At 40.2% G+C, this 22,402-nt stretch overlaps 1 protein-coding gene across 3 annotated transcripts in view; it reads left to right on the forward strand.

Annotated features, from left to right (window-relative positions):
- rock2a (rho-associated, coiled-coil containing protein kinase 2a) overlaps positions 1-21,684 on the forward strand; it is a 37,740-nt gene extending 16,056 nt beyond the window's left edge. The window contains exons 2-33 of one of the 3 annotated variants that reach the window (XM_058614847.1): positions 4,005-4,086; positions 4,190-4,290; positions 4,445-4,582; positions 4,764-5,024; positions 5,860-6,004; positions 6,110-6,248; positions 6,459-6,550; positions 6,755-6,914; positions 7,043-7,097; positions 7,997-8,085; positions 8,174-8,222; positions 8,642-8,777; positions 10,092-10,183; positions 10,493-10,739; positions 11,811-11,917; positions 12,670-12,829; positions 13,331-13,491; positions 13,697-13,881; positions 13,985-14,054; positions 14,519-14,622; positions 14,940-15,126; positions 15,580-15,673; positions 15,751-15,845; positions 15,969-16,160; positions 16,299-16,467; positions 16,937-17,007; positions 17,094-17,182; positions 17,302-17,380; positions 17,469-17,736; positions 18,259-18,472; positions 19,136-19,265; positions 20,022-21,684. In XM_058614847.1, coding sequence (XP_058470830.1) covers positions 4,005-4,086; positions 4,190-4,290; positions 4,445-4,582; positions 4,764-5,024; positions 5,860-6,004; positions 6,110-6,248; positions 6,459-6,550; positions 6,755-6,914; positions 7,043-7,097; positions 7,997-8,085; positions 8,174-8,222; positions 8,642-8,777; positions 10,092-10,183; positions 10,493-10,739; positions 11,811-11,917; positions 12,670-12,829; positions 13,331-13,491; positions 13,697-13,881; positions 13,985-14,054; positions 14,519-14,622; positions 14,940-15,126; positions 15,580-15,673; positions 15,751-15,845; positions 15,969-16,160; positions 16,299-16,467; positions 16,937-17,007; positions 17,094-17,182; positions 17,302-17,380; positions 17,469-17,736; positions 18,259-18,472; positions 19,136-19,199 — 4,095 coding nt within the window. In that variant the 3' untranslated portion in view covers positions 19,200-19,265; positions 20,022-21,684. The other 2 variants (XM_058614846.1, XM_058614848.1) reach the window with 2 other exon arrangements.
- Positions 21,685-22,402: the final 718 nt, after the last annotated feature.

Below are 22,402 nucleotides of genomic sequence, written 5' to 3' on the forward strand. Positions count from 1 at the left end.
CTAGGGCTCCTACCTGTAGTTATTTTCATTATTGATTTTTCTGCCACTTTCTCGATTCATTGAGCAGTTGCTTCATCCATGAAACATCAGAAACATTTATAAAATGTTGATTGGTGTTTCCCAAACATTTTTGTTCATAATGATATTCACTTTATTATCACAGAGGAGTAGGGATGCACCAGCACCGAAATAAAAATTGTTGGCCGAAACTGAAAAAAAAAAAATGAAAGAAATGATCATCCCAATTCTGTACCATTGTTGTAATTTTGTTGTTATGGCTGGGACTGTGTGTACTTATCTCACTAAAGCCAAGGCATTGCAGTTGTATAGATTAATATTCATGCTTCCAAGAATAAATAAATTTAGAATCTATGATTTCTTCTGTAATGCATGTTTATTACTTATTATCTTTATCTTTACTGTCTTGCTGCTGTAACAATGCAAATTTCCCCACTGTGGGACAAATAAAGGACTATCTTATCTTATCTTATGATAATATTTAGGAGGATCTTATGGAACAAGGGTGCATGCCCCTTATCTGGAGCAGACAGACAAGCCTTTTTTTGTCTGTGCTCCGCTCTCCCTCTCATGCGCTGTGTGCTTCTCCGTACCCAACACAGCCTGGATCATTTCTCTACGCGTTGCTTTATCCCCACATCCAAGTAATGATGAAGTGCATGGGATGCAGATTAGAGAGTAGATCTTAAACGTGTTGACTGACTCTTAAGAGTGCACTTATCATTGCAGCCAAATTTCGCTTTTGCGCGAAGAGACTTCCCAGCATTTAATAGGTGCTGTTCCAAACTGATCTTAGACAGACTCTAAGCGGGAATAGACAGGTTCGTGGTGGCTGCAGTTTTTGCATGCGTCATCAAAACATCCTGTTTTGGTTGTGTTGTTTCGGTGTTAAAAGTCTTGCCCCCGAAAATGCCTTTCTTGGCCATATTTTTTGGCCAATTTTTTGGTGAGGGTTTACTCGTCGTATTGGATTTTAACTTTTTCTTTTTCCAATATCTAATTAGTTAATTTTGACTTATATTGTAGGACCAACACTTAGTATTTGATTGGCTTAACCCTGCATAGAAATATACTCCACTGCAGATATTATTATTAACATCATCCATATACTGCATATTATTGCTTGGGATGAACCAATACGATACAATACAAATACAATCCTACATATTGATTGCTTCATTATCCATTACACAAATGTAAATACAAATCAGCAACAGCATTTTAGCTGAGTCATGTTGTGGGCTGAGTATTCCTTCTTGATAGAAGAAGAATATTTATTACAAAGTTGGAGGATTTCATAGTTACAGTTACAGACCTTTTCAACTGTCTAAAATGACTGTATTAGACTGATATCGGTATGGGCAGATAAGTGTCTGATATTGGCATTGGTATTAGTATCGGACACAAAAAAGTAGTATCGGTTCAACTCTAATTATTGAAGCATTGCTGTCAGCTGACAAGCCAACACTAAAGCTTAAATATGTGCTTCTATTATAACTCCGTCTTTATGTCTCTGCATGTCTTATGCATTATCTAGACACAAAATGAACATATTTCTTAGACATATTTTGTAACTAGTTAGATAAGATATTAGACATTCTTGTGTGTTGACTTATTGCATCATCTGTCTGTCATGTTATTTCCTTTAAACTGTTCATAAGCCATAAGAAGCAATGTTTCATCTGTAGATAGTGCTATGCCAGTGGTGTGTTAGATGCAGTCTCTAACTACTGACTACATGCCATATGGAGGTGGCTTAATCTTTTTACACCCACTGCCTCACGAAGGTCACAGAAACTGTGTGTTCCATCATTTGTCAACGAATATCGTTGAGGAGGCAGCTGTTGATAGAAAAATGATTCATCATGCTTCTCTCTCTTTCTCTCCTTCTCTCTGGAGGAGAAAAATCTGTCACTTGAAACCATTTTCTTCACATGTTGTTTAGGTAATCGGTCAGTCAAGTTGAATGAACTGAATGAAAAGTTTGCACAAGGGAAGGTGTTGGTTTAAATACAGATTTGCTGTGTGCAGTGACGTGGAACTGCTTCTGCTCCAGGCAGTGGTGAGAAAACATAGAGAAAATAAACTTCTGAGAAATGCAGTTGTTGATATTCACCCCCTCATACTGATGTCCACTGTATTCTTCATTGTTTCATACAGTGGAGAGTTCAACCCCCGGGTATGCTCTGCAGCGCAATAACACATGCAAATACATAACACACAAGCTTATTAATTAATTAACACTCACAACACAACCAAGTACAGATTCCCACTGCAATCTCAGAGAGAAGGTGTTTCCTGGAAATGCAAATAACGGATGGACCCATCTGGAACAACATTGATGTTGTTTTCAGGGGGATGTTATGTTGATGTTTTAATGAACCAAACAGTTTTGCAGCCAGGATCGTCCCTGTTTCGGCCTTAGTTAGACCTTGGATCAACATGACCGGCCCACAGTGATTCAAATTCAATCTCGAGTGGGAAGAAAGAGGAAGAGTACATGTGTGGACACACCCAAATGTGTTGTGAATGTATCTTCATGACTAATGGCTCAGACCAGAGTAGGGTTAGTAGTCTCTCTCCACAACCATTTTGGAATTTCATCCCTCATTAAAATATTAGAATGTAATCAATTTGGTAACATCATCAAATGAAATGAACATCATCATTTCATACATATTTAGGAACATTTTTCCTGTTATCGTTACATGTCATCATTTGGTTGTTTATACATTGTGTCCCATGGAGGGCAGACTAAAATTTGGTTGCAACCAATCATTCGATATGACCAAGTGTGTACATCACACGTATATACTTAAATTAAATATATAGACCTCATACCAACAGCTGTTGTCATGACTTTGTGTCCCACAAAACTAATTGAATGCACAGGAGCATGTAGACACTGATGTCTCACAGACACAGATGCACAGGCAGAGAATGCTGTACAGTCAGACTGGTTAAAAACCTAATTTGATCTTCGAGGACATAATTATGTTTGTCTGTATTTACAGAGAGTTCAGGGAAGTGCTCGTAGAAGATGCGTTTTAATACGAGGTGAGAACAGATGGATTTAGAGCTGTCCACTTATGATGAGCAGATGTTGGTACCAGGTCTAAACAGGGCCTCTGTGGACCATGGAAACATCTCTGATGTGATGAGTGCAACACATTTGTTTTTGTGTTGTGTGTATTTGCATAACATTACATTACATTACATTACATGTTATTTTGCAGACGCTTTTATCCAAAGCGACTTACAATAATAACCATTCCCTCTGTAGGTGGACAGCATCTGATATTCACACTAGGGTTGGGGAAAATAACAAATTATAACTACAAAGGATTACTCATTTATCTTCAACTAATTATAGATAATAACGTTTTTTTCTGACAGCTATTGAGATTTGGTCTGAAATATACTTATTTTTTTAAATGAATTATTACCCATATGCTTGGCTGCTCATTTTCCCTATGTTCAAAATGTAATGATTTTGTCCTTGGACCATAACCCAGTTTCCCAACCGCTTTAACCTAGATAATGGACTGTTGCCTTTGTGATTTGCTAATTGCATAGTTTCGAACCATTAAATCTTCTAATCAGCACATGTTGTTTCTTAGTAATGTGTTATATCATTGTCTTAGCTTTTGGTACAGTACACTTGAAAACTGGGGAGTGAGCAGGTGATGCTGTGCAAATGAAGACAGCGGTTTGCCTTTTGTGTACCGCTGCATAGTTTTTTTTTTTGCTGTACCTGATGTCTCTTCTGAGAGGGAAGATTTGTAGACGACACACCCCTCGATGCTGCTCTCACTCTCAGTCCTCCGTGTGGTGTTGAAAAACTGCCATTTGAATGTGTATTTGTTTCAGATTTTTTGATTGTGGTGGTCATTCGTGGTCCTAATTAGTAACAGAAACTGAGATAACGGGTGGAAATGCTTTCACATGATGGCATGACTCTTGATGTTTTCATTTTCTCCATGTAGGACTCCATGAACGCCCTGGTCTTAGACTTGGACTACCCTGCACTACGCAAGAACAAAAACATTGAAAACTTCATAAACAGATGTAAGTAGTCTTCTGTGTGCCAGTGAGAATTTGGGGGGTATAATTGCGGTAAATACGACACATTTAACTGATTTTTTATTTACTTGATGCTGTTGATACCCAGATGAGAAAGTCATAGGACAAATTCGAGACCTCCAGATGAAGTCTGAAGACTTTGACAGAGTGAAAGTCATTGGTCGAGGGGCATTTGGTGAAGTTCAGCTGGTGAGTATTAAGCCTCTTTCACACTAAACGTAGTCATTTTACTACTAAAAAAAGGTTTAACTAGTAATTCCTAACTTTGTCAAAATGCCTCAGTGTTCTTGCAGATCCCAAATTTTTATTTCTCTCTGACTGAAATGTTTCCTTCACCATACAGGTCAGACATAAAGCCTCACAGAAGGTTTACGCCATGAAGCTCCTGAGCAAGTTTGAAATGATCAAGCGCTCAGACTCTGCCTTTTTCTGGGAAGAGAGGGACATCATGGCCTTCTCTAACAGTCCGTGGGTTGTGCAGGTGAGACCAGTGATTGTACTTTACAATCTTTTGTTACATTTTGCTTTATTTACATTACTTTACAGTTTACAGAATGTACTCGATTAACATGAAATTGATGGGTATTTAATTTCATGGTCATTTTCTGGATACTGTGACAGAAAAATGTCCTGTAATAAGAGCTTGTGTTTGCCTTGTTCAGTTGTGCTGTGCCTTCCAAGATGAGCACTACCTCTACATGGTGATGGAATACATGCCAGGAGGTGATTTGGTCAATCTGACCAGCACCTATGATGTACCGGAGAAATGGGCCAAGTTCTACACAGCAGAGGTTGTGATGGCCTTGGATGCTATTCACTCCATGGGCTTCATCCACCGTGACGTCAAGCCAGATAACATGCTCCTGGACAGACTTGGACACCTCAAGCTGGCCGATTTTGGCACATGCATGAAGATGGACTCAGTGAGTTTTTGTACAATTTTGTCACATGACTTTTTGCCTTTCAGCCCTTCTTAGCATTGTCCATTATTAGGATCTACACCCAATTTGTTTTACCTTTTTCTTTTATTAAGCACTGTATTCTGTGTGAAAAGGATATCAACATCATTTCTTGAGAAATTCATGAAATTGTCTCCCCAGCCATCTTCATCTTCTTGTTTAGGCCATACCCCACCTTCTCACCAAGTCTCAAGAAAATGGGTTCAGCAGTTTTTGTGTCATTTTGCTAACAAACACAAAGACTGACAAATGAACTAATAAACAACATTTCTGGGTGGAAATAAAAAGCACAAGTGTCAGATATTTCTCTTTCTTGTTTCTCTTATGGAGAGAAACTTAATTTTGAAAACAAATCTTGTTTATATCAGTGGACAAGATTTCAGCAAAGAGGAGCAAAATTGAATTTGAAAATTGGGACTGCTGTTTCACATGTCTCAATAGCCTGCTTTTCATTTACTGGTTTGTAGTTATTTTGTTGTGTATTACTTAGAAAAAACAAAAAAACCTAATTAAAAAGTTCTAATTAGCATAATACACGCTCATGTTTTGAGCAGGACATGGCTTCTTATTCAGATTTAAGGTATATAGGGTTGAAAACTTTCCATGGAAATGAACAGGAATTAATAGGAATTAACTGGATTATTTTTTTTTTTTTTAATTGAAGGTTGGGAACTTGAATATAATTGGTAACTAATATATTGTAGCGTCGTCTTGGCTAAACAATCAGATTTGATGCAAATACAGTTGAATATCAGTGCTGTTCCTCAATCACAGGCACTTATAATCTTTTCCTCTGCAGACCGGCATGGTGCATTGTGACACAGCAGTTGGGACTCCAGACTACATCTCTCCTGAGGTGCTCAAGTCCCAGGGAGGAGACGGATATTATGGGAGAGAATGTGACTGGTGGTCTGTAGGGGTCTTCATCTTTGAGATGCTTGTTGGTGAGAAAATCATCTCATTAAGTCATCGTGACTGGATAAGACCTGAGCTTACAAACATGTTTGGCTGACACTTTTTTTCCACTAACTGGCTGTAATTGCTTTCAGGTGACACGCCTTTCTATGCGGACTCTCTGGTGGGAACGTACAGTAAAATAATGGACCACAAGAACTCGCTAAACTTCCCAGATGATGTAGATATCTCCAAAGATGCTAAGAATATCATCTGTGCTTTCCTGACTGACAGGTATGAAAAGTTACAGTTACCAGAAAATAAAGCTAGATATTACCTAACAGAAAGAGCTGGATCTAGATGTGCTCATATTTCCCACTGGTGTTATTTGTTAAGCTTTAAAGAATATTCAGGAAAAAGGCTGTATTGTGCTGACATCACTGATACTGCTGCAGTGTAGCCTTGATCACTGCTCTACATATCATTCACTGTCTTTGTCCTAAGGGAGGTACGATTAGGCAGGAACGGCGTGGAGGAAATCAAACGACATCCTTTCTTCAAGAATGACCTGTGGACTTTCGACACCATCAGAGACGGTTAGTATAAGTACAGTGTTCAAGAGCTTCATCTGGTCCCATCAGATTCTTAACAGGAGCCTCTTCTGAACAGCAGCTGCGTCATAATAATAATAGTAATGATGATAATAATAAGCTAAAAACTGAAATTTCTTTTATTATGTTTACCCACCATTCTAATCTTTATCCAGCATTTCACCTTGACCTCCCTCTCTCCTCCCTCAGCGGTTGCCCCTGTGGTCCCAGAGCTGAGCAGTGACATAGACACCAGTAACTTTGACGAGATTGAAGAAGACAAAGGTGATGTGGAAACATTCCCCACACCTAAGGCCTTTGTTGGAAACCAGTTACCGTTCGTTGGCTTCACTTACTTCAAAGAAGACCAGTAAGTCCTTAAAGTCGTCATTTTGGTACCTTGACATATACAGTACATGCATTTAAAGATGAATTATAGATGTTTTTTTTCTCAGATGTCTTCTTGACTGTGTTGATTTTGTTCATTTACTTCTTCAGATTATTAAATGCCTCCAACAATTCTTCAGTGTCCCATGAGAATTCAAAAGGAGAGGTGGGTACTTTCTCTTCCTGTTCAGCAAATGCAGTAACCCAGACCAATTTGAGCTCCTCAGGAAATAATCCAGGCTTTGGTTTACATTGTACATCATATTGAGTAGCATTAAGGATTATGATAGAAATGACTCCGAGGAGGATTTCCTTTCCTGATCCTGTGATTTATTAGCACTTTGGTGGAATTTCTATGTTCTGAGCTGCAAAGAAAGACTTGAGCAGTGTTCAGTGTAAGTGGCTGAGCTAATCAGAGAAAGTCTTAGTAAATCTGCCACCGTCACAATTAAAGTCACTGGTGAGATGGTGTCATTGCAAAACTGGCTTTTTTTGAAAAGTATCTCTGTATAACAGGAGTTATTATACTTATTTGAGGGTTAATCGTTTTCTAATCTCCAGAAAGAGCTTATTCTTCAAGTTAAAACGTTTAAGCTGTTTTTGTATATATATTTTTTATGAAATAAGAAAAAGATTGTGGCCAGAGTCATGACAAATATCATGATTATTGATGCCTTGTCTACTTCATGTTAAAATGTTTTTTAGAAAGTCACATTTAAAATTACTTCTGCAAGCGATGCGAGCGAAGACAGGGTCGGTTAGCACACATGTAATTGGACAACAACAAAAATAACATCATACTACAATAGATAAAAATTAAATAAATGGAGAAAAAAGCACAATAATTCAATTTAATTTAAAGGCACTAGGAACTATATTTTAGATGTTTGTGTTTACACTATGTAAACTGCTTCACTGCATGGTGCACATTACATACTCAGGAAAGATGGATGAGGGGCAGTTTTTTTTTACTCAAGCATTTGATGAAAAAAAAGTCAGTAAGTATATCACTCTTCATTCAGTCTTGTGTGAATGACTGGTTTTCTTTTTTTTTTGTCTTTCCAGTCAGTAGCACTACAGAAGAAACTTCACCACGTAGAGGGGCAGCTCAATAATGAGAAACAGGCCAAAGATGATCTGGAGCACAAATACAGGTACAGTCACTGTTACTCTAGTGATGGTGACAGAGTGCAGTGGCTTTAATTATTAAAATCTTATAAATGTCCTGTTTCTTTTCTGCAGAACTGCCACTAGTCGTCTGGACAAAATCTCTAAAGAGCTTGAGGATGAGGTAGGCTAATTACTTTTAAATCACAGTAAAGAATATCTATATTCTGTTAAGAATATCTACACTGAAGACACTTGCTCATGCAGCAACCCAGTTTTCTCTCAGGCATTAACTGAGTCTACCTTCCTCATCCATAGTTATGGCTTTTCCCAAGACCAGCATTTATTAGTCAGAATAATGGCTTCTTATGATCCACATTTGAACGTGTTTCGCTTGACTACCACCATGTCATATTCAGTAAAGCTGAGCCAGAGTGCTTGCAGTATTCTAATAGCTTCATTAAAATGACTGTCTGGATTGGGATTAGTATTAAACCCCAGTTGAATTCTCATGAAGCATTGCTTATGAAGTTATGGAGTCACTGCACCGTGAAACCAGCCCTACGAGACATGTTGTACAAAGTATGTAATGATCAATTTTAGGTGAGTGGAAGGAAGAACCTGGAGTCGAGTCTGAGGCAGCTGGAGAGAGAGAAGGCACTGCTGCAGCACAAGAGCCTGGAGAGCAGCCGGAAGGCAGAGAACGAGGCTGACAGGAAGCGCTGCCTGGAGAATGAAGGTGACAAGGAGAATATTTGATCATGTATCAATCAAATTTTTTTGTTTGGTTTGTTTTTTTAAACGCATTTATTTGGTTTCTGATGTGAGCCCTTGCACAACTTTGTCCTGTTCAAAGTTTAAGGGTAATATATACAATGACAGACCTTTTCAGCCAAAATAAACCAAATGCCATACTGTTAACACAGTATCACTGATCTGTTAATAATGTGATACTGTGTTAAACCAAACGCTTAACTGTTTTTGGGATGGGACTCATTTTCATTTTGAACAGTCTTGTGCGTTTTAAAAAATCTCTCTGATAAATTACATTTTTTTCATCCTGCCCAACACAGAATGGACAATTAAAGCTCTTTTAGCTCCTTACGCTTCTATTAAAAGAGTAATGGAATCATAATATAATGTTTGTTTTTCTATTTTTCCCCCTTACAAATAATACAGGTGACTTTGTACACTTCCATGCAGTTTTTGAGTTTGACCACTGGGTGGTGCATTAGCCTCAATAGTGTATGCAGGTTTGCTTCAGGTAATAATGAGCAGCAGGTTTGTGAGATTTGGGGAGCAAACAGTTTTCTGATCCCTTCAATAGCAGCGAAGTGTTTGTGCTGTGGTGAACCAGACGTGGAAGATTGTTGTGATTGTTTTGAACCCTGTTCATGTGTTTACTGCGCACACAAAAATTTAATGAAGCACTGAACATCGGCATTGGCACCCAAAGCAAGTTCTCCTCGTCCACAACTCAAAGAATAAATGAAATGTATGGTGCACTCTTCATTTATGTCACAGACCTTTGACACTTTTTATGATTACAATATTGTTATTACAATCACAATTTCCTCCACTGTGCTCAATAATATTACCCATTTCAGGTATATGGCATCAGTCCACAGCACTTATACAATAACAATGTTTTTACTTAAATGGGCATAAAGACCGTCTCTTATTTTTCCCCTTGTTCGTGGAATAAATTACAAGTTACCTTAAAACCAGAAGATATAAAATCTCTTTGAAATCAGGGGAAAATGGTTTAGGGAAAACTTCAAGTTCATAATAGCACTTCTGATTTGACTGTCAAATCCAAATCCAACACACCAGTCCTTTCTTTACAAAGCAGCATTATCACATCTATACTGTTACTTACTGTTGGACAGTTTGGGATGCACATTGTAATTCTGTTGTCTTTTATTTCTCTTATATACCTTACATAAGAAATGTCATGCAGGCAACATCTTTATATGGATTCTTTATTTATATCAGTCAGAGTTTATATTGATAGATGGTTTGTCTTTGGTCTGTGTTCTTCTGTGTTGTGCAGTAAACGGCCTGCGAGACCAGCTGGATGACATGAAGAGAAGAAACCAGAATTCACACATTTCAAATGAGAAGAATATTCACCTACAGAAACAGGTCAGTGGAGTTAAAGGTCAAGAGGTTTGGATTCGTATGAAAAGTAAAGAACATTTTAATACAAGTTATCAGGGGTGATGCAGGAAGTCGTTGTGAGAGTTTTTCTTAGGTAATATAATGGAGGTGTTAAAGCCATCTATGACACCAGACAACTTCATTTTTTGGTGACTTACATGATGTGAAGAGAATTACAATAAATAAGATTAAAAAAAAGTGTTTCACAAGTATTCAAACTCAGGCTTAACAAAGAGATTTAATAAACTGATGAGAAACCAAGTCAAACTCCATCACTCCACTTTCCTCCATTAGCTCGAAGAGGCCAACACGCTGCTTCGGGCCGAGTCTGAGGCAGCGACGAGGCTCCGTAAAGCCCAGACTGAAAACAGCAAGCAGCTGCAGCAGCTAGAGGCCAACGTACGCGAACTGCAGGACAAATGCTGCCTGCTGGAGCGCAGCAAGCTCAGTCTGGAGAAGGAATGCATCAGCCTGCAGGCGGCTCTGGAGACGGAGAGGCGAGAGCATAGCCAGGGCTCAGAGACCATCAGTGACCTTATGGGTGGGTGAAACACAAACATGTTATGCAATACAGGAAAAAAAAAAATCTTCTCTGGCCTGGAAAGTCTTTGCATATATGAACATTCTTTTGGTTGAAAACAAAGAAGCAGGGTCTTCAAACATAAACCAAACACAGCAAACGTTGTGTGATCAGAAAAAAAACACTGTTGTAGTGAATATGAGGAATAGTTAATAAAATGTTCCGAGTCGCCGCAGGATTGTTTACTTATTTCGTTTTTATGAGTTGAAAATTCTGTGTCTTATAAACAGAGAGGGCGCCAAAGAGGCTTTCCTGGCTTCAAGTAATAGTTTGCCGTGCAGAGTGGTTTTTATTAAAGCCCATTCAGAAAACCACACATTCACTATCTGTATTTGTATGTGTGTGAGGCTGAGGAATGAGTTTATAAGAGCTTTTATTTAAAGAGGTTTTTGTGGATGTGCTGCACAGAGCTACAAGTCTGCATCTGAAGGTTTCTCATCACTGGTTGAACATATCTTGGTGTAGAGAATGAATGTGAAACACCATCTAAAGTGATCCATGTGTGACAGTTGTCGATAGTGGACTGTGGTTTCCTTTCAGCTCCCAGGATGCATTTGTTTGTTTGTTCAAGGGAGTTTGTTTACTTCAGGTCCAATAATTCAACCATAAGTGAATTAAAGCAGCGCTCAGACTATTTAAACTGCCTGATTAAAGCATTTATCTGATGGTGTGAAGTGAGGGGAAGATCACATTTGAAGCAAACACAGCTCAGTTAACACCGGATTCCTGCTCATTTTTCATCTGCTTATGTCAAACTGCTCCTGTAATTGAATCTGCAATGAACCAGAATACTGGATTAAAAATATAATTACTTTTAACCATGTAAATAGTCAGATTCAGTAATGAAACACATATTATTGAGAATCCTGAAATGCATTGATTGCTGGCTGGTGATTTGGGTGGTTGGATGTTTTGTGTGTGAGCACACAAAGCATCTAACAACCAAATTGATTAGTTTTGTGTATGGTAGATGCTTGAGTTGGACTCATTCCTGCTTTTGACACATGCTGCTCTGATGAATGTATCCTGTAGGACGGATCTCTGGTCTGGAGGAGGAGGCACGTCAGCAGAGACAGGCTCTGTCCAAAGCTGACACTGAGAAGAGACAGCTTCAGGAGAAACTCACTGATCTGGAGAAGGTAAATCAGTAAAAACCTGATTTATAAGCGTTACTTAATATTAAGGCGGTCTTTATTAAACCCCCTTTTTTTTGTGCTTCTGAGTTCTGACAGTAATGAGCTGGAATATACCAGTGTATACAATCTTTTTGGCAGTGTGAGGGTATTTGAACGTTACCTAAATTTGCCAGCTTACTTCGTCTGTGTTTCTCGTACAGGATCCTGTACTTACTTATTTTATCTCTGTTAAAACCCAGTTTCAGACTGTATATTTGGCACACTGCCTTGGTCTGGTCATCACTTTATTCAATGTGTTCCCTCATAGCTGTACTCAGCATTTTGTTTCCCCTTCAGTGCATTTTTTGTAGATGGTGCCATATTAATCACAAGACCTAATGTATAGATTACCTTGTAGAGTGATGGTCGCCTTCATATTTCCAGAAATGTATCCTAAGAAAAACTATTTCACTAGTGGTGATTTCTTGCTTTTAAAAATTCAAGCCTTTTTCATGGAAACCATTGTTCAGTGCCATGTGGCCTCCTGATGGGCTGTGAAACTACTGCATGTGGGCTGTGGGAAGTCATTAAAAATAGATTAGAATTTAAACTCTATCATTAAAATGATCATTATGTGATTTACAAGGTGATATAGCGAGTGAGCGAGTGTTTGAGCATGAGAAAAGGGCGCAGTGGTTTTGCGATGTCCATTTAATTGTTGCTCCTGGTGTCCACCACCTCACCTCTGCTCTTGCACTTGTTTCTTCTCTGCGTAGGAGAAGAGCAACAAAGAGATTGATTTGACCTACAAGCTGAAGGTGCTGCAACAGGAGCTGGAGCAGCAGGAGACTTCTCACAAGGCCACCAGGGCAATGCTGGCAGACAAGAGCAAGATCAAGGTGACCATTGAGGGCGCCAAGTCAGAGTCCATGAAGGGTGAGAGCACCGACCTTTTGTTTCCTGCGTGTTGTTCTCTTGTTTACCTCAACACAACCCAGTCTGGACATTATATCTAGTGAAGGGAAAGACTCAAACTGTGTCTGCATTTAACTGCAACTTAAAATTCCTGTGCATGAAGTTGTACGTGAATGTTACATATGTACATCAGTTGTTTTAAATACTTTTTTTTATACACATTTTGACTCAATTTCTTTATTATAATTATTATTTACTGCATTACAGTAAAGAGATGGAATATTTGGTAGTAATGCTGAATGTTATAGCAGCTATGAAGGAACAGAAAATGCTAGTATGTATGTTTTACTCTGACTTCCTGGAAACTAGAAAAAAAAGAATTGTGTTCAATTTCCTATTTATTGTAAATAATTCTTTTTACACACACACACTCCAGCTGTCACTAAGTATAAACCTAAATTAAAAGATCCAGTGCCTTTTTCACATTGTACAAATCTTATCTCATCTTTAATGTCCATGCAGAGATGGAACAGAAGCTGGCGGAGGAGCGAGCAGCCAAACTGCGCCTGGAGAACAGAATACTGGAGCAGGAGAAACACAGCAGCATGATGGACTGTGACTATAAACAGGCCTTGCAGAAACTTGATGAGCTGCGCAGACATAAGGACCGTCTCACTGAGGAGGCAAGTGTTTATCATGTGTGCAGGACATCAGAGAAGTGTGTGTTTTGTTATTAGATGTCACCCACAACAGCTAACCCTGCAGCTTATGTAGCACTGAGTGGAAGAACTGTTATTCATTGACAGCTTAAAAAAACAAAAAACAAAACAGAAAGTGACAATATAAACATTACAAACGCTTTTCTCTTCGTTTTGTTCACACTATCAGGTGAAGAACTTGACGCTGAAGATCGAGCAGGAGACACAGAAACGCACGCTGACTCAGAACGACCTGAAGGCACAGATACAGCAGCTCAATGCTCTGAGAACCTCGGAGAAACAGCTCAAACAGGAAACTAATCACCTGCTGGACATTAAACGCAGCTTGGAGAAACAGAACCAAGAGCTGCGCAAGTCAGTTTCCTCTTCCCTTGCCCTTTTTTTTTTTCTACTCGAGCCTTCACAGTGTGCCAGAGCGAGGGCGATAAGTGATGCAACTTTTCCTTTCTGTCCACAGAGAACGGCAGGACACTGACGGGCAGATGAAGGAGTTACAGGACCAGTTAGAAGCCGAACAGTATTTCTCTGTGAGTCTTAATTCTCCCTGGATGTAAAATGACAACACATAATGGTTCTCAGGGTTCTCGCCAGGGCAGTTGAGCATAGGGGGCCCCTACGCTGTGATTTTGGCCCCTATCTAGAGGGGCTTTTCTGTTGTTTTTTCCCTTTTTAATTGGTCCCGTCGTAATAATAGATTAACTTCACAAAATTTGGCCCTCAAAATGCAGTAAATAGTGTTTCAGAGGGTTATACATTTCAAAATGTTCCAGTGGGGATGCCCAGGGAACACCCTACAATACTTGCTTTTTAATTCATTACTGATCTGTGTTTTTGGTTATTCTAACACTAAACAAAACACGAATGAGACGTCTTTTATCAAACTTCTTAAATGTACTGTAGAAAACTGTCAGTTTCATCACAATGTGCAGCATATGTTCCTGTATTATTTGGAAGAGTAAGCTTTCTCTGACCTGTTTCCCGTGTCTCCCAGACATTGTACAAGACCCAGGTTCGTGAACTGAAGGAGGAGTGTGAGGAGAGGAACAAACTCCTTAAAGATGTTCAGCAGTCTCTGCAGGATCTACAGGAGGAGAGGTGCTTAATATGCTGTTTGAAAATTGTTTTTCCTTTTCTGTTTTTCGATTTAAACACCAGTGACAAAGCACAGTAGCTTTTGTTTAAGGTAGAATGGTTTGGAGTTTAGAGCAGTGGTTAATTTTAGGCTAATATGTCTGAGAATTGTTCATACATAAAATATGTCCTCATTCCCAACACATGCATGAAATAAAGACACCGTAAATATCAATCAGTCAGTGCACCCCTTAAAATAAGAAGGTAGCTGTGGGTCAATTTACACCATATGAATGAGATGCTCTGGCCCGTGTTGGTGAGTAACAGTTGCCTTGTTTCAGGGACTCACTGGCGGCTCAACTGGAGATCACTCTGACAAAGGCTGACTCGGAGCAGCTGGCACGCTCCATTGCGGAGGAGCAGTACTCAGACCTGGAGAAGGAGAAGATAATGAAGGAGCTGGAACTGAAGGAGATGATGGCCCGGCATCGCCAAGAGCTGGCTGAGAAGGACATCACCATCGGCTCAGTGAGTTGCATTAAAGTAATAGTTCATGTACAGAGACACTACAGCCTTTTAGCTTGTAGGGACACACAAACCGCTCATGTCCTCTTTGGCGCATTTGTCACAAAATAACACATTCAAACTCCCTTTTGGAGGCAGCAGTGTGGATCCTCAACTCTGGTATGTGGCGTGAGCAGTTTAAAAGGGGACATAAAGATGAAGCAGCAAACATATTCCTCTATTTACTGAACATAATCTAAGACTAGATGTCGTAGACTTGATCTGGCATAGATTTTAGTTGGTGTCTAAAATCTGTTCAGTGCTGGCAGCCTTGTTTTCAGTGAGTGCGAGTGTCTGTGTCATAAGTTGGTTCCTGAGAGGTCCAAATCCAGTGCCCACTCAGTTATGTTTGATTGAACATATGGCAGTGGCAGACAGTTTAGACTGAGCTCATACTTCATTTCTTGCTTTGTGCAGCTGGAGGAGGCCAATCGCACCCTGACCAGCGATGTTGCCAACCTCGCCAATGAGAAGGAGGAGCTGAACAACAAACTGACGGAGGCAATTGAAGGTATTAAAAATGTCTGAATGTCAAAGGTTAGACAAGCAAATGGCATGTCGCTTAATTCCCTGTCTTTCCTCATTCAGAGTCAGAGAAGTCAAGGGATTGGGAGCAGCAGATCAGCCAGATGAGGCTGGGATTTGAGAAGCAGCTGCAGTCTGAGAGAACGCTGAAAACACAGGTACGTTTTTAAACAACATATCACAGATTTTAAAGAAATAAAAGCTATAGCCTAGAAAATATCTCTTCACATCCACTCTCAAGACATGTTGAAATGTGACTTGCCCCTGTGTCAATCTTACAGGCCGTCAATAAGCTGGCAGAGATCATGAACAGGAAGGAGGTGCGTGGCGGAGGCAGTCGCCGCGGTAACGACACAGACATGCGGCGAAAGGAGAAGGAGAACAGGAAGCTGCAGTTGGAGTTGAGGTCGGAGAAGGAAAAGCTCAACAGCACCATCATCAAATACAACAGAGAGATCAACGAAATGCAAGCAGTAGGTGGCACGGTCGCACAAGTTCCACTGTTGTGTTTCCATTCCACGAGAAATTCCGTCCTGCTTCTTTTTTGATAAACGGTTGCTTTAAACACATGCAATTCAGTATTTCACACACCATTTCCCTGTTCCTTGTAGCAACTGGCAGATGAGAGCCTGATGCGTATCGAGCTGCAGATGGCCCTGGACAGTAAAGACAGTGATATTGAGCAGCTGAGAAATCTTCTGCAGTCGCTCAGTGTTCAGTCAATGGACTCTGCCAGTGTGAGCAGTGGACCAGAGTTTGATGCTGATGATGCGTACACAGGTAAGTGCTTGACCACTTGCCTTAAAATGTCGATTCTTCTACTCAGCTTCGTGCTGTATAGATTTATTGTCCTTCAGGTTAAAATCGATCTTTAATAAATATAAAATGTAGAAGTGGGAAGAGCTGCTGTAAAGCTGATTCCTAAAATGTCCTAAGAAGTATACTGCACATGGACTTTTCAAGTATTCATTTTTAATTTTTTTTGAGATTTTGATCAAAAATATAATATTTCCTTATTTTCTGGGATTTTCTAAGACTACCTCCTGATCATGTGACCATGACCCTTGCTCACTGCATTCGACATCAGCTCACACATCCACTGGTTTAGATCAATACACAACACTGGTTGACTGGGGATCGTCAACAGCCGTTGCTTTTCATTTATTTGTATTCAATGTACAGTGATACTGGTGGATTATTAATCTGTTTATACTCACGTTCCATACTCTCTCCTTCTCCCACTAAAAAGAAACAAGGCTTGAGGGGTGGCTCTCTCTCCCCGTGAGAAACAACACCAAGAAGTTTGGATGGGCGAAAAAGGTATGAATAAATGAAGGGAGGCTTTGTTACTTTGCTACAGCAGTGCTCGTCTTCATTTTCTCATGGTATCTGTTGTGTCTCTGCAGTATGTTGTCGTGAGCAGCAAGAAGATTCTCTTCTACAACAGTGAGCAAGACAGAGAGCAGTCTATTCCCTACATGGTGCTTGACATAGAGTGAGTGTAACCACACTGAAGTTCAGTATAATTTCCTGTAAAGCTGTTCCTGTGTGCGCGTCAACCCCGATGATGTGGTTTGAAAAGAGAACGTAACAAGTTTCATCTCCGTCACACAGCAAACTCTTCCATGTGAGGCCTGTCACTCAAACGGATGTGTACCGTGCCGATGCCAAAGAAATCCCCAGGATATTCCAGGTCAGTCTCATCTGGGTAACATGAACAATATGTGAAATCTGATCGGTCAAGCACACATTTAGACTAAAGTCCTCCCACGTTTTTTCAGATTCTTTATGCCAATGAAGGTGAGAGCAAAAAGGAGCCAGAGTTTCCTGTTGAGCCACTGCCCATCGGAGAGAAATCCAGCTACATCTGCCACAAGGGCCACGAGTTCATCCCCACACTCTACCACTTCCCCACCAACTGTGAGGCGTGCACCAAGCCACTGTGGAACATGTTCAAGCCGCCGCCTGCTCTGGAGTGTCGACGCTGTCACATCAAGTGCCATAAAGACCACATGGACAAGAAGGAGGATATCATTGCTCCCTGCAAAGGTTAGAGGCTTTCAACAAGAGACTCCTTTATGCACTAAGCTTAGTGCAGTTTTAACTTTTTCTTAAATCATCTGCTGAGATGATTGAAGTTGCTGCTGCTTCACTATAATAATCAACACATTAGACTAAGAAAAAAAAAAACAAAGACAAGGACAGTTATCTGACTGATCGATACAAAAAAAAAACAGCTGATTCAGGAGCTTCATGTGGATGATGGAGGTTCAAAGACTCGTTTGTCCCACTTTGGCCCTGAGTTTTAAAAGACTCCATTTGGCTCCACTCCAAAAAGTTAAAAGATGTTTTATTATGCAATTGAGACACGCCCAGAAATACAGGCACAACGTCACACCCGTTACACCTGTACATTGAAATACTGTGTTTGTACGGTAATATTTCCTTGGCATCATGTGGTAACGCTCCATCACGTCTTAATCGATTACACAGTAAATATTGAACAAAATTGCATAAATTAAATGTTTTCTTGGTGACTGATTGATGAACTATATCCTCTTTTACCACCAGTAAACTATGACATATCTACGGCCAAGAACCTGCTGCTGCTGGCCGTGTCCCAGGAGGAGCAGCAGAAGTGGGTGAGCCGGCTGGTCAAGAAGATCCCCAAGAAGCCTCCGCCAGCAGAGCACTTTGCACGCTCATCGCCACGCACCTCCATGAAGGTCCAGGCCAGCCAGTCCATGAGGAGGCCCAGTCGACAGCTCCCCACCAGCAAGAGCAGGTAGAACGGAAGACGCGAGACAAGTCGCAACTTACTTTTTGCTTTTCAGAATTAAAAAATAAGATGTTTTTTTTTAACATCTTTGCATTTGTGTCATATCACACATAGGGTCACAACTGATGTGTTGTCACAGCATCCACTTCCATAAACACTTCAAAGTTCCCTAAAAGCAAGAGTTGGTGTTTTTTTTTTGTGTGGGTTTGAAATGCAGGGATAAGAGATGCCGTTCTTTTGTTCTCGGCGTGCTTCATGATGACGAGGGGTCAGCGGCGTTGTGTCGTGTGACGTCTCTTTGTAACGTCCAGGCCCTTTTAGAACACGAGAACAGCTGCGAGTCAACACATGGAAAGAATTGACTCTTGTTTATCTGCAGTAAAATGTTACCTGGCCATCAGAACTGATTTCCCCTTTCAGATTGGAGGAATTTGGTCTCCAGGACTGGCACTGGGCGTTGGATGATATCGATGATGACTGTTCCTCTATTCATTTCTGATGACTACATATGGTAACACTGTGTGTGCTGTGCTGTGCAGTGATTTCAGCAGCATAGACCCCTCGAGTGTTTCAATACCCTCTTAAGTCTTACGGCGGCTCTTTAACCTCGATTCTGAGAGGATTTCAGAAATGTCTCCACCTATGTGACCGTGCATTCTTTGACCTCAGCCCTCGCAGGTCAAATGGCTTCAAAGTGAGGCGAGGAGACTCCAACAGTGAAGGGTTTCAATGACGACTTTCCTCAATCCTTTGCTTCCTTCAGCCAGATGTTTACCCGTAAACAACTAAACTCCGGAATGTGTGTATTTTTGTTTAAAGAGATCTTTTTGCACTAAACGTGGAGACAGTGCTGGACACAGTGTTGTGATGGTGGTGGTGATGGGCTGTGTGAACACCCTCATTTTTAGAAAACTGCTATAGATATAGATAGAATAGATTCTCAAGTGTAGTCCGAATTCATGAAAGCAAGTTTTTGAGTTAGCACAGAGTTAACCTGCTTATAGCGGTCAGTTTTTTGATGAAGATGATGGGCTGTAGTACCACATGTTCTGACAAGCACAATATTCAGCTCTAAATCAGCTATATATCCCTCACATATATTAGTCATTTCAAAGGAATAACATTTCTGTTGATATAATAAATTCAGCAAAACATCTGAAGGCGCACACTTTCATCATGTAACGTTTCAAAACATTCATCAATAAAATGTGAGGCAGATTAAATATGTAGGTTGAATGTCAGATTTTTAGTAATCCCTCTTATTGGCCAGAGAACCGTTCTGACAGTTTGATAAATGAGGTTCCTCACTGTATTTGCATGTGCCACTTTGGTGTTTCACTCGATAACTGGGATCAGTGACTGCACTACAGGGGGTTTGAAAGGGAAGCCGGTCTGTTGCTCATTGTCTTCTGGGTTACAATAAGATTCATACGTAAAAGTACCTTTTTAATCAGACATTTAGATGTTTCACATGTTGCATTTCTTCTTTCATCTTGACATGTCATCCAGGATTTGCTGAGACTAACCCTGCCTCTGTTTGTCTCTCCTCTTCCAGTTAACCTTACTTGGGAGTGTGGTGCATCTTCAAGGTGGTGGGATGTGTTTCCTCCTAAATCAAAGACTATACACAAAGCTCTGTTTGCAGATCCGCACACTGAACTCCACGTCACTCCTCCACAACCTGTCCTGCTTCAGCCTGTGAGAGCTACACACACATTCATTTTTCCCTGTCGTTGAACTTTATGGGTTCAGTGTTTTCCGGTCAAAGCTAAACCCGCTCGTGAGCGCGTTAGCTTGGAGGTTTTCTCACCGGCCCTCGATTAGAGCATGTCGGTGTGTCTCCGTGGGGGCTGGAAATAGCACATTTAGCCCCCGGCAGAGCACAAGAGAGCCCTTTTTATATGCTCGACTCGAGATGGAAGGAAGGGGGATACACTTACCTCAATGGTTCTCGCATGGAAACTCTGCCTGATTTATGTCTGGACCCAGCAGAAAAACTCTTCACTCCACCTTTGGGAATTCTTGTGGCCAAATTTTTTTTTGTGTGTGTGTTGAATGATGTTGAACAATATTAAGGGTTAAAGGGGAACACTACACAGAGAAGATGGTTGGCTTTGTCACATGTTGGCTGAATACAGTTGAACTTGATCCCAGCTTATCAACATGGATCGTAGCCGCTCTGTTTTCAGGTGCGTGTCCACACAGGGTCACAGAAATGTGAATGAGGTACTTGAGAGAAGGAGCGGTGTGGCTTCATTCAGTTCTTTTTCCTCTGAGTGCCTGTTATTCAGATTTCTGACTGTGGCACGCTCTGAGTCACTGGTTTTTGTCGTTGAAGGACTTGCCAGTCGCGTGTGTGAGAAACACAATCCTGCTCTGAATGCCGATCGATGGACGACCAGCCGGACACGAGATCCTCGCCATCCCATAATCAGAAGTACTTTGTCAGCTGTGAGGGTTAATGTTTACTGAAATCACGGGGCGCACTGTTCGTGCTTTTCTGACCTGTGTGTTTGGTGTTTTGTTTTTTTTGTTTTTTGAATGTACATCTGGGCTTCGCCAGAGACATCACACGAACATTGTCCTCCTTTCCAAATATACTTGACTGAAGTGCTCTTTCATGACCAACTGCTCTGAGTGAACGTGCATGTGTTTGCCTTTTCAGGCCTCACACTTGAGTGCTGTCACCCACAGACCTCCACCTGTTCACTAATGTGCTTTTAAGGTCATTCCTGATGATGATGATGATGATGGTGATGATGAAAATGAAGGGGAAGTAAATGAATGAGAACAATGAAGGTATGCAATCATATCCCAGCAGTCAAAATACTGAGCAGCACTATTCCATTGAAAGTTTGTTTTTTATAATTGTCCTGATATTTTTGTATTAAAAGTAACCAAACTCTGAGTTTGGGCACATTGTTGTATGTGTGTATGTGGCTTATATAGCAAATGGAGAGTAAACTATGTGTGTGAGTGCGTGCGTGCGTGCGTGTGTGTGTGTGTGTGTACCGAGTGGTCTCCTTTAACCATGAAGCATGTTTTATACCTATAAATATACACAGTATATATATTTTACATGCCATACAGTGCACATTATATTATTTATACAGCCTTGTCCACTTTGTATTTAAGGGCTTTACATCCAGATTGCATGTTTGCTACCAAACAGCTCTATAATAATAACCACTTCAATAAAGACATGGATGTGCTTTTTCTTTTGGGTTCTGGATTATTTCTCCGTCTTATAATATCTGTGAGGCTGTTCTAGATGATTCTTATGTGAGACTGAATGTATGGAAATAAGAGCTTCTGCTTTCTAAAGTGAAGCCTTGTACGTCTATGGGAAAATGAGCTTTCACTTCTCACTTGATCTATAACACGAGTAAACATTAGTATTAATGGTCTTAATTATGAATGCATAATCCATTCAAGAAGTCTGGACTTTTTTGCCAATATCTGATATGTTCTTAGGCCGATAACTGATACACATACGATTCTTGCTGCACCCAAACACAGGTCAGTTTGTCTTCTATGGTGAAATTAGCATTTTTCATACTCGTGTCACAGAGATGCAGACATTTTCAAAATGAATAAACATAAAAAATCTAAAGTTGGTAAAGGGCGCAACTAAGCCGACATATCTTTAGATACATTCATGTATCTAAAGTGTTTTTATTGCAAGTTATTTAGTTTTATTTTGTAGTTGAATATTGTGCATTAAGAGCAATGTTGCTCCAAGTTTTAAAAAACCAAGGCCATTAAATTGGTTTACTAGTTTGCACTTCAGTATCTTCGAAAAAATAGGCCATTTTTGTGACACTTGGTTGTTGAAAATAACGTCTATAATAAATGATATACTGTATAAAATGTTACATACTGTATTCAGTCTACTGCTAGTCATCAGTCATACTGAGGTATCTTGGCGTGTTTGCC

This window comes from Solea solea, chromosome 18, assembly GCF_958295425.1.
Source record: "Solea solea chromosome 18, fSolSol10.1, whole genome shotgun sequence".
Classification (NCBI taxonomy): Eukaryota; Metazoa; Chordata; class Actinopteri; order Pleuronectiformes; family Soleidae; genus Solea; species Solea solea.